At 39.8% G+C, this 16,627-nt stretch overlaps 1 protein-coding gene across 1 annotated transcript in view; it reads right to left on the bottom strand.

Moving 5' to 3' along the window:
• Positions 1-284: 284 nt before the first annotated feature.
• The window catches only part of LOC119792914 (NXPE family member 3-like), a 36,143-nt gene continuing 19,800 nt past the window's right edge, over positions 285-16,627 (bottom strand). Inside the window, exons 3-6 of the mRNA XM_038299760.1 lie at positions 13,407-13,702; positions 7,448-7,518; positions 4,037-4,225; positions 285-1,778 (exon numbers count right to left, since the gene is read on the bottom strand). Of these exons, the coding sequence (XP_038155688.1) occupies positions 1,213-1,778; positions 4,037-4,225; positions 7,448-7,518; positions 13,407-13,702 (1,122 nt within the window). The 3' untranslated portion in view covers positions 285-1,212. The remainder of the gene's footprint in view (positions 1,779-4,036; positions 4,226-7,447; positions 7,519-13,406; positions 13,703-16,627) is intronic.

The raw sequence follows: 16,627 nt of genomic DNA, 5'->3' as shown, positions 1-16,627 counted from the left end.
CGAAGCTGAAGCTCCTCCTATGTGATGGTCCGGGGTGTAAACTCTGCCTTTGAAATGCAGAGCGGGGCTCACAGCGGACACTGTTCACGGTCTGAATGCACCTTTAGAAGAAAATCTGTGTTGTTGGCTTGCAGGTGATTGAAGATGAATACATATGACCATGTCTTTGAAATTGATTTTTTAGGGAACATCTTTCATATCCATAGAAAAGGGTCTTAGTTACAATTAGACATTTAGGTACAGCTCATGAAAAATGGGAGCAACAACAAAAGTAATAGGTTTTTATTTTAGTTTAGTGTGATAACACCAATACAAATGTTTAATTTAATTTCAAAATAAATATCTTAACACGCGTATACATAAAAGCCATATAACCACTTGACAATTACCTTGAAACAAGTAATAAATATTTTGTTGTTGTAGAACCCTTTTTACCCAGTCCAAATCCAATGGAGTTATTGTTTCTCAGATAACGTATACATAGGAGGAATCGTGGTTAAGTATGAACATAATTTATTCCTGTCATGTTTAACAAAATCATTAATTTAAGCACAAATTGCATAAGAAGATCTCACCCTCTATCAGGCCCTTGAGTCTTTGGCAATGTCAGGGGAAGACCTCACTACTGTCTTTCCCTTTTTATCTTAAAGTCAGTCAAATAAAAAGAAAGTAATCTTCAACAGTTTAAAGCAAGTTACTTTAAAGATGACGTGTTAAATAATGTTTTTTAAAGCCAGTTATTATAAAGTATTTTTACAAAAAATATCAATAAAATTATCTAGATCTACAATAATTAAACATACTTTGTAGCAGAAATGGGATTCAAATTTTGAACACACAGTTTCTAATTGCTATGACTGACTAATTTATTGTGTAGAGTTGACAAATATCAAAAATAGCTATTGCCTCACTTGTGGCAGATAGAGATTTTGGACTGTAACAAGAGTTCTTATTTGCTCAGAACATAGGTAAGAACACAGAGTAAAGCAGCGGTGTTAGGAGAGTAATGTTTTCTGCCTCAGGAAGTAATTTTCACAACTGATTGCAATTATTTGGATGGGTAAGCAACTTCATTTGGACACACATGTATTTGCAATACACTGATGGCTACACTACCCTTGTGTGCCCCATTTTATTTACTATTGTTTTGCCTTTTCATAATGTAACTAAGTTTAAGTAATCACCAGTAGCTGTCCAATTACCTGGGCTATTCTAGTGCTTTTTAAAATTATTATCAGAGGGACATATGTAGGACAAAACAACATTTACCATATTCTTTATTATGGGAGGAGGTGGGTGGAGGTTATGTGGCAGGTGGTGGGCTAAAGTCATCTCCCAGGCATCAACAAATCGCACATTGACCTCTTTAAATACTGTCCTTAGTATCTTGTCACGTTGAATTGCAAACCAGTCACTGCTGGTAAGTGAATCGTACAGTGTTAGTGCTTTGGGGTTAGCAGTCCTGATGATGATCATTGTATCTGGTGCTCTGTTCAACAGCCGCAACACTGCCCTTCTTATGCTCAGCAGGCGTCTGATATAGACCTCAACAGGAAAAGAACTGAAGTGTGCCCAGACTCCTATAACTACAGTAGTGTCTTTGCCACCAACAACACCATCCAGTTCACTGGCAATATAACCTGTATTTATAACTGGCAAGTCACGAAAACGAGCAGGAGGAGCGTGGCAGCGGAACTTTACTAAGGTGTTTTTTGTGTAATCCAAGGCCATGAAAGGTCCTGTCTGCTTTGATGTTTTGAGGTCAAACTTCTTGAGATCTGAAAAAGGAAAACAAAATAGATAAGAGTATGAAGCACTTTCAGCTGTTACTAGAAATTTCCCCAAACAGAGGTCACTAAACGTGGGGCATTTCTCAATGTGCATATTAGTGCATTTTCATGTGCTAGTAAAACATCATTAGTCTCAACCCTAGTACTGTTCCAATTCACAAGAACACAAGACCAAGAACGGACAGAAACCACAGATGTTGTTCTCGCCTCTCCCTCTTTACCGAGCATGTATCTAAGCAGACTTGTGCATTCTTCAGTGCGACACCTGTCCAGCATGCACCGCAGCAGCTTCAAGGGTAGCTCAGAGAATTTAACTAAAGGTTATTTTCTCTTGCTGTTGTTCTATAAAAGTACATTTTAAGGTCATTTGATGCAAAGACATTATACTTTCAAGCTTTACTATATGCTGCTCCGCGACCCAGTTCTGTATAAAGCCGGAGACGACGAGTACGACAAGCTTTACTATATGGCCAATTAACTGATTTAGTGCGTAATAAAAAAAATTCTTTACCTATATTGAGAGGACCGTGTCATACAGTGGAATTCCAAGGATAAGCGCAGCCAGGCCTAACGTTAGCAGCAGCAACCCTCTCTTTAATGTTGACAATGTCAGTCACTTATTTTCTCTGGTCCATTTCTTGTTTTTACCAGTGAGGACATGTTTAGCTGCAAGTCACTGTTCAATCGCTGGTTGTTTTCTGAAAAGTTGTTATGGTATGTTCACAAATGGCAAAATTTTGGGGGAAAACCTGCTCTGATTAAGAGAGATGGCATACATCCCTCTTTGGACAGTGTAGCTTTTCTTTCTAGGAAGCTGGAAAAGGTTTGAGTCCTCTAAAACTCTGGCAACCAAGGGTCCAGATCAGGAAGGAGCTCTCAGAAATAAGATGCAGCAGTCTCTATGAGCTATTGAGGGAGTGAGGATTAACTTGGAGGTTTTAGAGAGAATGATGAGCAAGAAGGTCTAACAAAGGACACACCTAGTCTCCAGGCTAGGCAAACCAGCATAGAGCCCTCCGAGATCAGAGCCTGGGCCAGGCTGAACTTTCGATGTCTCAGCTTTCCAAAACAGAGACCAACATACCTTGCAGGCCTGGGAATTTAGGCAAAATATTTCCAGCTGAAAATTTCGGGTTATTTCTGATGTAGGGAAATTATTCTTTAAAATATTATTTTACCAATTGTTTTATTTACATCTTGGATTTTAATTGTGAACTGATTTGAAAACATTCCGATCCCTCCGAATTTGTGCAAAAGCTTATCTAAAATCCCTCATGCCAAACTCCTGAATATGTCATGTTTGAGAACTTTGAGAATTCACAGTAATGTGATTCTCATATTCCTGTTATTTGTTCTGTTTCTCTCATAGACATAACTATGGGCTCAACTGTTGCTGTGAATAATTCTGTGTTCTCCCTTATCCCTTTTGGCTTAAAAACCTACTAAGTGCTCATCTGCTTAACTTTTTTCCCTTCTATGTTTCCTTTGTGTGTCTGCTTCTGTCTTCTTGAACTCCAAGTTGGCCTCAGAAGGTACCTCACACTAAGCCTAGTTTTGCTGGAGGTTTCTTCCTCCTAAGAGTTTTTCTAATCTATATGAATGCTCAGTAAGAAGGATTGCTTCAGTGAAAAACACAATGAAAGAAAAAGTCTACTGTTGCCACAATACATTACAATTCTAAAAAAGTATTTGTATCTATGAAATCAGCTGGGTTTCTTTAAAGAGACATTGAGTTTGTTTTAACTGAAAAATATCTTTAAATTTGCCTTTTTTTAAACATTTATTAATCAAACATTGTTTAATGAGCAGAATGACACCTCAGTAGTTCAGGACCGATGCATCTATAAGTTTGTAGTCTATTTTACTGAAAGTACTTCGGGTCAGAAATTTACCCGCTGCTCACCGGATGTGACATCAAGCATGTCCATATTAAATGGGTCCTAACTAGTAAACAATCAAAATGTTAAATTCAAGTTGGATTTTGTGAATACTAAGAAGTGACAAGCATCCAGCTCAACTCAGCTACCAATGGCAACTCTGGGTAAGGTGAATAAGTAAAACAAAAACAAAAAACAGTTCTGTTTTTTGGCCACAGGTAGTAGTATCATTAGAAAACTCTGTATTGCCTCTTTAAATAAAATAAGAAAATAGAAAATAACACTTTTAACCAGTCTGGCTGGATGATTTTAATAGATGGTCTCAGTAACGTGCATTATGATTACAAGTGTTGTGTGTTGGGAAACTACCTGGAGTGTTTGTGATTAAATATTCAAACCACTGCCTAATGAAGGAGTCTCCAAGCAGGTGCAACACTTTGCCTTTCAGACACTGGCTAATTGCAGAGTTATTGGTAAACTGGCGAACCGTGGTGCCATCTAGTGCTCGCCATTCTCCCTGGTAGTAATACCCAGCATGTTGAGTCCTCACACTTTTCCCTGCAAATTCAGAAAACAGTTAAAATACATATTTAGAAGAAAACAGTATTTTAACTACTTTTATTTATATTCATTATATGTGTGTACACATATATCAACAGCAGTTTTACTTGGTACATGTTTAGGAATTGTTTCATTTAGATCTGCAAAAAAAATCATAAAGAAAATTAAATCTAGCACATTATTCTACATTTCAAAATAAAAAAATATCAACCATGAGGCCCTCTCAGACTAGGAAGAGCATATAACAAAATTATTATTTAGCTTTCCTCTGGATGAGCTGTCTCGGCTTGCCAAGCCCCCTACAACCTGCAACCGTGACAACCAGTCAGACTTCGTAAGGACAGCAGCTAGCAATTTGTAATAAATAATACATTAGATGAAGGATATAGTTTGACAACTGGTCTGCTATAGACTGTTCTGGACAACTGATTTCCCCTTATGACATTATATAGAGAATACTTTTCACGCAGAGGGTTTTGAGCACAATTTAGTTAAAAGTTGGAGAAAAGCCATGATAGAGGTGAAAGGATTTTTTTCATTTGTGAATGACATACACAGGCTTTAGGACACATAACTGTTACAAAATGTTTATAATGCGAATATTATAATATGGGTCCTTTAAGTGATTTCATGCATGGCACCAGGAGTCACCATTTCATATTTGGAAAAGATGATTACTAGTTATTTTAGCTGACAGTAATTCATATCTTTGGGGTTTTCAAGAAAAGAAACTCACCTTTCTTTAAGTACAAGAAATACTGTACAAAATGACATATTTAATTCTAGACCCCCGTTTGGTCGTTAATCTTATCAAAGTTGTGGTTGTGGTATATTTTATTCCTTTATTTGGTAGTTCTCAAACCTGTTCCTCAAATACTACTACCCTGCCTGTTTTAGATTTATCTCTGTTGCAGCACCCCTGATTCAAATATTGAATGAAGGACAGTGGTGCAATGATTTCGGCAGGTCTGATTCCTCAGAAGATATAACCTGCTTGTCTGCGCCCTGTTCTCGTAACCACTCATCTGATCCACCTGCAACTATCAGTATATAACCAGCCTTCAAACCAGACATCACTGCAAGATATTTTGAACCAGCTCTATTCCAGCATTCTGAGTCCTGACTTCTTGCCTGTTTGCTTGACCTGATATGTCCGTGTTCCTGGTTGGGACCCATTGTATTCCCCTGGACAAAACTTTAACCAACACAGAAGGATTTCCTGGAGACATCCTGGATGAACTTCTGAGCAAAACAAGCCTCCGTGACATAACACAACAACAGGCGACACCTGTGATTCTCCATTCTCAGATTCAAATGCTCACCATGTCTGCTCTTTTTATGGTTGTTAATATTCCCTCTCTTATTACAAAGGTGGTGAGATCCAGCTCTGGTTTCAGACCTGTCTTTCAGTTGCAGTTTTCTAGATAACGAACTGTTAAACCATTACTCTGTGTTCTGGCAGACTTCTGGGTCCTCAGATTTCATTAGTTACAGATGATATTTGAGGAGCAGGATTTAGAACCACCTTTTTAGATCATGACACTGTTTAGTTGTCTGTTTTGGGGTTTCTATATAATGTGGTATAATTGTCTTTGTTGTAGTCAGTGGTGTCATTCTTGTAATTTCTGTTCATCTATTGCTGTCTTAAATTTAATTTGCCTTGTTTCCATCTCTCACACACAAGTTGAACAGTCCATTGTTCAATCATAATTGTGGAAACCTTCCTTACTAATTTATGTTCTACGTGCTAAGCTACGTTTGCCTCTTGTAGTTCAGCATGTATTATCTTTGGTAACAGAAAGCTCTAACTTCTTTCTGTGCTTTAGAGCTTTGTTTACACTTCGCTCCCAAAAACAAAAAATAAGAAATACCTGTTGCAGAACGAGACTTTCAGAGAGACCAGGCTTGTGTTGTATTAAAGTGGGCTGGACTACAAACAGGCAGTGAGGAACTTTTTTGACTATATGTCCATCTGTTGACTCTGCACATGGATTATCTCTATTTTTCATGTATTACCTTAATAATATTACGTAGGTTACATGTTAAGGCAATTTTTTTTCTCTAACAGTTCATCTAATTAGGACAGTTCTTCAATCAAGATAAACAGTTATCCTGTTAATTATGTACATAACAAAGATTCAGGAATGAAATTGGGGCACAGACAGAGTGGATCATTCTTAAAACTGAGATCTATGCCATCTATGGTCTACAATTTTTGTCAATATTTGTTGTCATGCCTCAGTTACTGAATACATATATTATTAAGTGTTATTTAAAGTGTTTGTTCCAAGCGATCTCTTCTCACAAAAGAATTGAGGAGAGAAAGCTAAAAGGTGTAAATACAGAGGTTCCCTTTGCAAAATGATGTTTCCTACACTAACCTAAAAGTAGTATTACTCATGGAGAGCCACTGATGGACCGACCCAAATATGCAGTCGCACAATAAGAGGTGAGGACATTCATTTTAAACAAGTATCTCCAGGTTTTATTTGAGGGAATGTTCTAAGGTTTCCAAAAAGTATGCCATAAGAAAATTCAGTTTTTGAGCATTGAACCTACCAAGGAACAATTTGAACTTCTGAGAGTTATTTGTTCCTTATATAGTTTTAGATTGAACCCCAAAGTGCACAGTTTGATTCCTGTATAACTCTTCTCAAACAATTCTTCAAGTTGCATTTTAATTACCTGTTCTTTGTCTAAGGTCAGGCAAGAAGAGGAAAAGAAATGTGCTCGTGACATCACCCCACAGGTCGTCTGGAGCTGCATTTAACGTGTTATTAATAGTCTCTAGATGATAATGAATTTTACTTTTTTACTATAGTGGGGGAATAATGATTAACACAGTAAGGTAAACACAAATCAAATTAATGTTTTGTCAAAAAAGCAAACAAATAAAAAAACACCATTTGAGTCAGAAGTACTTCAAACACGGCTACAGAGAGCTGCTCCTGCTGGCCTAACATTAGCCCCACCTGCATTTAACCTCGGAGGGCCACTGGTTGTCACGGTCCTCTAAGCGTTTGAGCTTCTTTTTTACATATTTGGCTTGGATTAAATTCAGTAGATGTATATATAAAGTATCAGTAGATATATATATATATATATATATATATATATATATATATATATATATATATATATATATATATATATATATATATATATATTCTCAAAGTTGGTTTGGTAGCTATTATCTGTCTTGTTCTAAATCCCCTTTACCTTTTAGTTTGGGTAGAATAGTGATGCTGGAAGGCCCTCTTGCCTGAATGAAGACTTTCATGTTGACTCCCCTATAGCAGAGCATGGACAAATAATAAACCTTGTCATGGAAAAAAATAACTATTAACAAGAATGTGACCTATTTAATTTTACTTTTACCTCTTTCAATAATTTGATTCTATGAGGAATTTAGAAAAATATAGGTAATGTCATTCTTACCAGTTTCTTAGGAGAAAATGTGATATTCACCATTTTTATCCTACTTCCAATCTTCTTTCAGGTGTTACTGCTTGAAACTGCTCTAGTGGTAAGATTTGCATTCATTTCACTCCATAGTACCAAAGCTTTTTTATTACACAAAAGTGGAATGTTTGGGTCTGAATTCCTCAACTTACAGTTTCGCCCTTAACATTTTTATGTTTATACATTTTATGAGAGAGACTAAGAGTGCAATAAAGAGATTATAGATCTGAGCTTAAGATGTGCGGCGCACGTGCATATTAAGAGGCTATTTTACAGAAAGTTGAATCCGGAGAGTTGAATCCAGTTGATTGATGGGAACTACTTTTACTTTGCTCTATGTTTTCTAGACTTAGACGTAGACAGATTTACGGGTTTTGTCATTTTGTATAAATGAGTGTATACAAACGAAATTTCGAGAAATTTCTAGTTTTATTGTTTTAATTTCTGGATATATAACACCGCCCAATCTCAGACACTCTGGTTTAACAGTCCAGACCACGAGTGTCCCCAGTGCTGCAGTCCCAGAGGTGAGGCTGGAAGCTGATCCTGGTGAGACAGGAACAGAGACAGGTGGCAGGATCCAGACTTCAATGCATCCACAGGGTTCCAGGAGGGTTCAGAGTCTTACTGGGACCAGAAGCATGACCAGTTGGTCACGCACAGGAGCAGACAGGATCAGGTGCAGACAGGCAGGCACAGTGGAAGAGGGTAGCCGAGACAGGACGAAGGAACCGGAACTTGAAGCAGACTTTAAACTGGTCTCCACCCAGGAGCCAGGCTTACTTTGATAAAAACTGAACCTCCCCCCATAATGAGCCAAAAACCCAGAGGACTCAGTGGGGGAGGAACAGTGGACGATTAGGAGACGAGACAAACACTAAAACCCTCTTTCCACTGGCAGCTAGGATCCAGGACATGAACCAAATAAAAACTGAACAGAAAGACTAGCAGAAAGACAAGCAATGATCTGGCACTGAATGCTCAGGCTGAACTGAATATAAACCAGAGGAAACAGGTGAGGGGAATAAATTATAATTGAGGCTGGGAAGGAAGAGGGCAGGTGAGAGGAATTACTAATTAGGGGAGAGCTTTCAGGCCAGATCATGACACTTACATCGTCTTTTCCCATCTTTCCCTTGCTCCTCGTGATTGTTTTCCCCTGATGTCTCCATGGCTCTGGTTTGTTTTACACTTTTGTATGTTGGATTTTTGGATTCCCGCCTCTGTTACCTGTGTGGATTTATTAAAAACTGCAAGAACTCACCCCTGCCTCTCAGCGTCTGCATTTGGGTCCTCGAACCTCAACCAAAACCTGACAGTAGGAACCAGCCATCATGGATTTCGCAAAGCCAACCAATGACAGTCTTCCCTTCATCAGTCCTCCTTGGTGTCAGGATCCCAGTTTTTGTGTTCGTCTGTTTGTCTTGTCTTTTGTGTTTCTCCCTTTCACCACCAGGAGGCGCCTGGCTCCGGTTCGCCTCCTCACACACCTGCAAGCTGTTGCCTCATCACCGGACTGCATTTAAGCCGCTGGATGCCACTACTTCGACGCCAGAGTGTTTGCCAGTTTGGGGTACTCTAGCCAGGCCTTGTTTTTGCTGAGTCTTATCTGAGTTTTTGCATTTTTGAGTTTTTGTTCTCTAGCTAAGCTGAGATCACATTGAGTTTTACTCAGCGCTTGTTTCTTCCTGAGTCTCTACTTTGTTTGGTCATTGTCTTTCGGCAGGAAGCCTTCCTGCAAACTGGACCTTTTCGGACCGCCTTCTCCCAAGTGGGATTAACTGAGTGTTACACTGAGCGACGGATTCCAAACAAGAGGTTTGGATCCAGCCACCTTTGAGCACGCTGAGATCACCCTCTGAGTAAGGAAGTCATCTTCACCGCGACCCGTTCAAGTACCACAGGAAAACTGAGTTGCAACCAGCGGCTGCAACATTCCACTCCGTCCGAGTTCTGGGTAAACCCTGTTCCGCCCTCCATCGAATCAAACAAACCCTGGAAGACCAACACACAGACTGGAGTCTACGTGTCTCTTCTTCTCTGGAAACGTGAGTGGCAACAAATCCTTCAAGATTAACAACTCCAATTCCCCACTGAGCCTGAATTTAACAGTCTGTCTTCCCCTCGCCTTTCAGTTTCCCGGCCGAGCAGAGTTCGGAGGAACTCTGCACTGAACTCAAAATACCTTTCAATAAAACCCGTTCAAACTTTTACTCTGTGTCTCTCTGTTTGGCTTCACTGCATGTGGGTCCGAGCTTTAGATAAAATCATGACACTTGGAAGTGGGTAAGTGCAGCAGAACAGTTAAAGAAGAACCTGGAGAAGTTTCCTGAACTCCATCGTTTTTTTACATTGCCAAAGCTGAGTGGAATATTCAGGATGCTTTTAACTTCACCCCCCCAAGGCATCACTACATCACCAACCTGCTCTGCTGTCTCTCACCTCCGATCCTGTTCCTCCACCATCACCAACTGTTGGTCCTCGCATGCTATCTGCTTCCTCCAGGTGTAAGCACCGCCGCCGGGGAAAGAAGGCAACTTCCCCTCTGGCGGGTCAGCCTGACGCCTTCTCTCCATCTCCGGCGGGTCACCATGACGCCTCCACTCCCTCTTCGGCAGGTCAGCCTGACGCCTGCTTCAGTTCCCCTCCTTTAGCGGGCCAGATCCTGAGCCAGATCCCTTTAGCAGGCCAGATACCGAGCCAGAGCCCTTTAGCTGTCCAAGAACCCCTGAGCACATCCTGCGCCATCCTGAAACCCCTGAAATTCAGGAAAGATCTAATAGAGAGACTGTGAACTGTGAGACATCCAGGGTTGTGCAATCTCCAAGGCCAGTCAGCGGGGACTCCACACCTCCTCATGGGTTCCTGCATCGCAGTCAGCAGCCCCCTCAGAGGTTACAGAGCCGCAGTCAGCGGCCCCCTCTGAGGTTCCTCAGCTGCAGACGGCGTCCTCCAAGGCTGCTGCAGCAGAGATGCCGTTCTCCAAGGCTCCTGCAGCAGACAAGACACCCTCCAGAGGCCCTCCTCCGTCGCCTCCGGCCTCATGGCCGCCCTCCAGAGACTCTGCCTCTCCTGCGGCCCTGTGACCGCCCTGCAAAGACTCTGCCTCGCCTCCGGCCCCACGGCTGGCCTTCAAGACTCTTTATTGTCCAGAGACTTTTGGTTGCTCTCGCCAACATTCACAAGAAATGCAAATTTTGCAGCTGGAGTAAAGGATTCCCATGTTATCTCTATGTAGAAGGATGGATCCAGAGCAACACAAAGTGGAGCGAAGCTGTGTTAAGCTGGTAGTGAATGTATAGAGGTGGAACTTTTGTTTATATTTGTGCCGCGAAATGCAGTCAGGGACTAGATGTTGCTAAGAGCTACAGTGAAGGAGTGCATCAGAGATTTTTCATAAAAAATGTGAAATAATGTAGACAAAAGATGAGGTGAGAATACTCTTAAGAGGAATTAAGGAGGTGTTGCACCATATACCATGATCTTACTTTTTGGACATTGGGAACCAGTATGGATATTTCATGTTGACATGATGATGGAATCTCTGCAACTGGAAATAGTCAATGAAACGGGGGGTGAAGTCAAGAGATATAGCATATGATGTTAATTCTGAATGTGAGCTCGCTATCAGCCAACATGACAGAAAATTCTGCAAAATGTCTTTTTAATACATACTCACACATGTATTGTATATCTCCAGATAGAACCATACCTGTCATCCCTTTATTGCACTCTCCATCTCTCTTGTGCATAAACATAAAAATATTCATGGTGAAACTCTAATTTGCTAAATTCAGAGAGACCCAAACTGAAATATTCCACATTTTGTATAACAACAAAGCCAAGATGCTGCCAAGACTGAAATGATTTTAACATGATGCTGAACTTGCCATCCATTTACTGCTCTAGATGTTATTTCAATAGTAACTTGATCTTATATAGAGCTCAGTGACTGCTCTTTCTTTTGACAAAATGACAACAAATTAAACCCGTGTCCCCTGGATACTGACATGCAGTTGCATGTGTAGTAATAGTTTTGTCAACAGTGAATAAAAATCAAATTTATAATTGCACAATTGCAAAATATATAGTAATATATCCTAATAAATGGACAATTTATCATGATTCCTTGCATTAGTACTGGTTTGATTCATCTTTCAAAACACCTGTCAGTTCCACCCTATTCCCAATCAACCTTCATCAGATCCACTTGCTCTCCTATCGACATAACCATCACTCTGACTGTCCCTAGTGCCAGATTATTATTTGCCATCGGTGAGTTTATTCCACAATTCCTGTACCCATACATCTGCCTGATACTGACTAGATTCTGCCTCCTGATTCTCTGAGCCTGCCTGAACCATTTCAGACCAGTCATAATAAGTTTTTGGATCTCTGACCTGTTTTCTGTGCTCTGACCCCGTGTTGGGAATCTCCCATGGATATTGTCTATTTACTTTGTTCAGATTCTGACAGTGCTCCAGGTGGTGAATCCACACCTGAACCCTGCAGCTGGGAAGGAACAGATTGTCAAAGGAGGAAAAGCAGCCCAGACGTAAATTTAATTTATATTTCTATGGTGGTCAGGGGCACAGTGTCAATCTGTCCAGCAAAAGGGTCAGGCTGAATAGAGGAGGGGAGAACTCTACAGAGCTGGACAAACATGTCCAATTCTCCTAACTTGACCTTTTCAGTCTGTCTATCGATATTCTGTTTCTCACCAGACCTCTGCTTTCATTTATTTCGAAGTGGACACAGAATTTATGGAGAAAGGGTTTGCAGAGAGACTGGGCATTCAACTTCTACCTGGACATTCCTCTCACAATGTTTTTACTTTGGATAGATGCCCACAAAAGAAAGTGCACTTGGTGTTGGAGGAAGTTAGTCTCACTATTGGAGGTAATCATAGAGAGAATATTTGCTTCAAGATAATTCCGTCGCTCAGAGTTGCACATTCCCAGGGAATCCCTCCTGTATCACTCTTTTTGAACTGACTACTGGGACTAGTTGAAGCGACTGTTGTAAATATAGGAAAGTTCTTGTATAGGTTTTATACTTGTGCAATGCACCTTTAAGATGCTCTTTACATTTAAATTTTGATTTTTGTTTTGACTTTTAAACACTTGTTTATTTGTTTGTTTTCAACCCCAAAATATTCTTCTTGAGAGAAATGGATGCATACATCCATTTCATAAAATTATCTTTATTTTGTTATTGTTTTGCTTTTGTGAAAAAGGTTTCTAATATTTCATGTTAGAAATATTATTGTCCTTATAAATACTATATTCAATGAAACAATATATCCTGGTTATGTTAAACCAGAAGTTAAATAGTAATATTTCCGTTACACTAATTTCAAATATTCCTAAGCAGAAATACTTTACAGATTACATTTTTGAACTATGCCATTTTTGTAAGGAAAACAGACCTGCTGTAAATGATGAATAGTTTCCCCCTTTGTCCTTCTTGGGATTTTGTGGCTTGTGTTGTGGGTGAGATTTAAAAATGAAGCTAAATATGTAGCTCATGCCTTACTCATTTTTCATCTTCACCAACCATCATGTTAAAGCAAGAGCACTTTAGTAAGATCTGGAGATATCAATTTACTAGAGTATCATGGACTGAATAGTCATGGTATATTTCTACCCAAGATGTTTTCTTTTTAATAAATCTTGCTATACAAAGTTATGGTGGTTGATTTTGCAGTTGCACTTACTTTTGAAAGAGCTTGTCCTCCATGGGCTTTAATTTTTGATCGGTTCCTGCAGATGAGTGGATGATCCTGTGTTCACATTTAAGTTTTTTTGGCTTGTAGCAGAACCAGGGCTCGCCTGTGCGAATATCAGTGTAGTTGCAAAGCTGTTCCAGGGTTGCGTTTAGGCAAACATTACAAGTGGTAGATTCAGTAACTGAATGTGAGCGGAAAACACTTTTAAAATAAATTCTGCCAGGTTGCTCCTGGGTGATTCTTTCTAGCACAGTGACTGCCTCGCTGGGGTGGACCAGGGTTACCTTTTTGGAAAAGAACAAAAAAGTTGAAAAAAAAACTTTATCAAACAACATTAAAGTTCCCTTATTTCTTCTTATGTTACAATATGCTTTCTTTGTCAAAATCATGCCCACAATGGTATTTCACTTGGTTACAGCATATCTAAATCATCCTAAAAAAATATGCTCTCTTAAAAGCAGACCCTCCCCGTTTCTCCCTGTATTACCTTCCCTCAACTACCTTAACTATGTCAAGTCTGCCCAGTAAACCACACACCCGAATTTGTCCAATCAGCAACCAGTGGTATATGACAGATGGGGTTTACTTCAGTTCAGGTTTAGACAAATTGGCTGTTTTTGCAAATAACATAAAAAGCAACAACAGTTATTCTTTTTTGGATTATGTTGAAATTGTAAAATATGTTTTTGGGCTGTGAGAGGTCTCTGACTTTGTTCAGCATTTCTCTGAATGTCTGTTTGCCAGAAGTGGCGTGCCATAGCAATGTCATGACACCGCCTTAGCCATACGGGTTGTGCTGGTGTCCAGTGAAGGCACGCATCTTTCCTTTGTGTTGCACAAGTACTACCACAGAAGTATAAACATTTTATAATAGATGAGTACTCTGTTGTGCCAACACATACCCAATTGGACACGTACTAACTGTTCAGTTAATTTCAGTTTATTTAGTCATTAGAATTAATATTGAATAACATAAATGCAAGTGATTGCACAACACTAGACAGAGCCTAGTTCATTGTCTCTGTCTAGAGTTGTGCAATTTTTTGCATTTATGTTAGTTAATATTAATTCTGTTGGTGTAACAGAATCAGAATAAATTACTTAAATGAACCCAACAAGCAAATAAAGAAAGGTAGTTCTGTTCTAGGAACCCCTTTAGAATCTGTGGAGATAATTTGCAGAAACAATATAAGTTTTTGTCTTTGGACCAGAGTCTTTGAAAAAGAAGCTGATTAATCATAATTTCATCTGGATATATTGAAAGGGTCTCAGGTAATAACTTCTGGTGCTTTGTCTAACAGGACTTTAATTTAAACTCCAAAATGATGGACTTCCATAGCCGTCCCAAAAAATCAGGGGGAGATGTTCTACTTGCTCGGCTGCACAACCCTACCCTTTCTCCATCACTCCACATCAAACAGCTTTCTAGAATTGTCTATTATATCTTTATGTATAATAAAATATTGCAGAATTTAGTCTTGACCAAGATGCTGAGAAACTGGTCCATGAATTACTTAAAAGCTGGACTATTGTTATTCTTTACTATCAGGAAGTCCACAAACTGTAGTTTAAAGCCTTTAGCTGATCCAAAATACTGCAGCCAGAGTTCTAAAGAAAACAAAGAGAAAAAAAAGAGAGAGCTCATGTTTCAAATTCATTACCTTCTCTTAATTGGTTTCCTATAAAATACAGAATTAAATTAGAATTAAAACCCTTATTTCTTCTCACATACAAAGTCCTAAATAACTTGTTCCATCTGCTCGGTGTCTGCTGGCGCCTGCTCTCCTCACTCTCTAGGAACTCTGGGGGAGATGCCCGCCGCAACTGCGGTCTAACCTCCCGTCTGTATTCAGCTGTGTTCTCCGTGAGCGGACTAAACTTTGAATCAGGTCAGTGACTTTGCTCCAAGTCATATTCAGCTCCACATCCAGTCACTGACCTGTATTCTCCTATCTTTGCAGATATCTACCCCCAAGCACACGAGCAGCCCCGAGCTCCAGTTTGTTTTAATAAATGTTTTTAACTTTCCCACTGGCTGTCTTGCCTCGAATTCTGGTTCCAACATTCTGAGTTCATTACACCTAGAATTTCTAAAAGTATAATATGAAGCAAATCTTTTATTTATCAGGCTACTTTCTTGTGGAACAATCTTTCAATTTTACTCTTTGAGGCTCAAAACTTTCCTTTTTAATAAAGCTTATGGCTAAGAGTTTCTAAGGTTATCCTGAGCTATCTCTATGGTTTGGTGCTATAGGCTTATACCCCATTTACACTACCCTTGAAAAACCGTGCCGAGACTGGTCCGAGCTCAGTAACTGAGATAAATAGTCGAGTGTAAATGGAAAGCAAACTGAACTGAACCTAGCTAGACACAACCAAACCGAGATAACTGCAGACCAGTTCCAGAGGTGGGCTCAGCTCGGTTTTTCCCTGGCTCGGTTCTCTGATAACAAGAGCGCATAAGCAGAACGCATCATCTCCGTCTGGCTGCACATCCCGATTCTCACTCCATTCCAGTAGTAGGCGAAAATGCCCCTCCAGAAGTTGTTTGCCAACCAACACAAAACAGAAGAAGAACAACTATAAACAACTATAAACATCAGTTTATAGTTGTTTAGAGTTGCCATCTTCGCCTGACCCTCCGCAGACATCGAAGTACAGCAATAATAATCAAGCATAACTTTCTGAATGTGACAGGTGCCGCCATTTTGATTTGCTTGATTCCCTCCTTCTTCATCTTCTTCTTCTTGTGTTTTATGGCAGTTGGCAAACAACTTTTGGTGCATTAACGCCACCAACTGCTTGATTTCCTCCTTCAATACTAGCAGTAATACCGCAGATTGTCACTAGGAGGCGAAGAGTAGAGGAACCGAGATAGTGTGATGTGTAAACGGTCGTCAGAACCAAGCTCGGCCTGGTTAACTGATCTGAACTAGGACCGGTCTCGGTATGGATCGGTTTTTCAAGGGTATTGTAAATGGGGTATTATACTGCTGGAGAACCACTTTTCATCGTTCTGCTTTTTTAATATCTATTTTCCCATTCCGCAGTATTTGCTAGTTTAACTTTACTCTATGTACTCTCTGATTTTTTGGTCATTATAGTAGCTTCATCTGGTCCTCTTTGGCTTTGACATTCTTGAAAGAAAAATCAGCTGAGATGCTACCCTCAACAACTTCGACTGATAGGGTCAGGCCTGTATTTTAGTG

The sequence above is a fragment of the Cyprinodon tularosa genome, unplaced genomic scaffold, assembly GCF_016077235.1.
Source record: "Cyprinodon tularosa strain WSP-4 unplaced genomic scaffold, ASM1607723v1 ctg434, whole genome shotgun sequence".
Lineage (NCBI taxonomy): Eukaryota > Metazoa > Chordata > Actinopteri > Cyprinodontiformes > Cyprinodontidae > Cyprinodon > Cyprinodon tularosa.
This window is presented reverse-complemented; position numbering and strand designations above follow the sequence as displayed.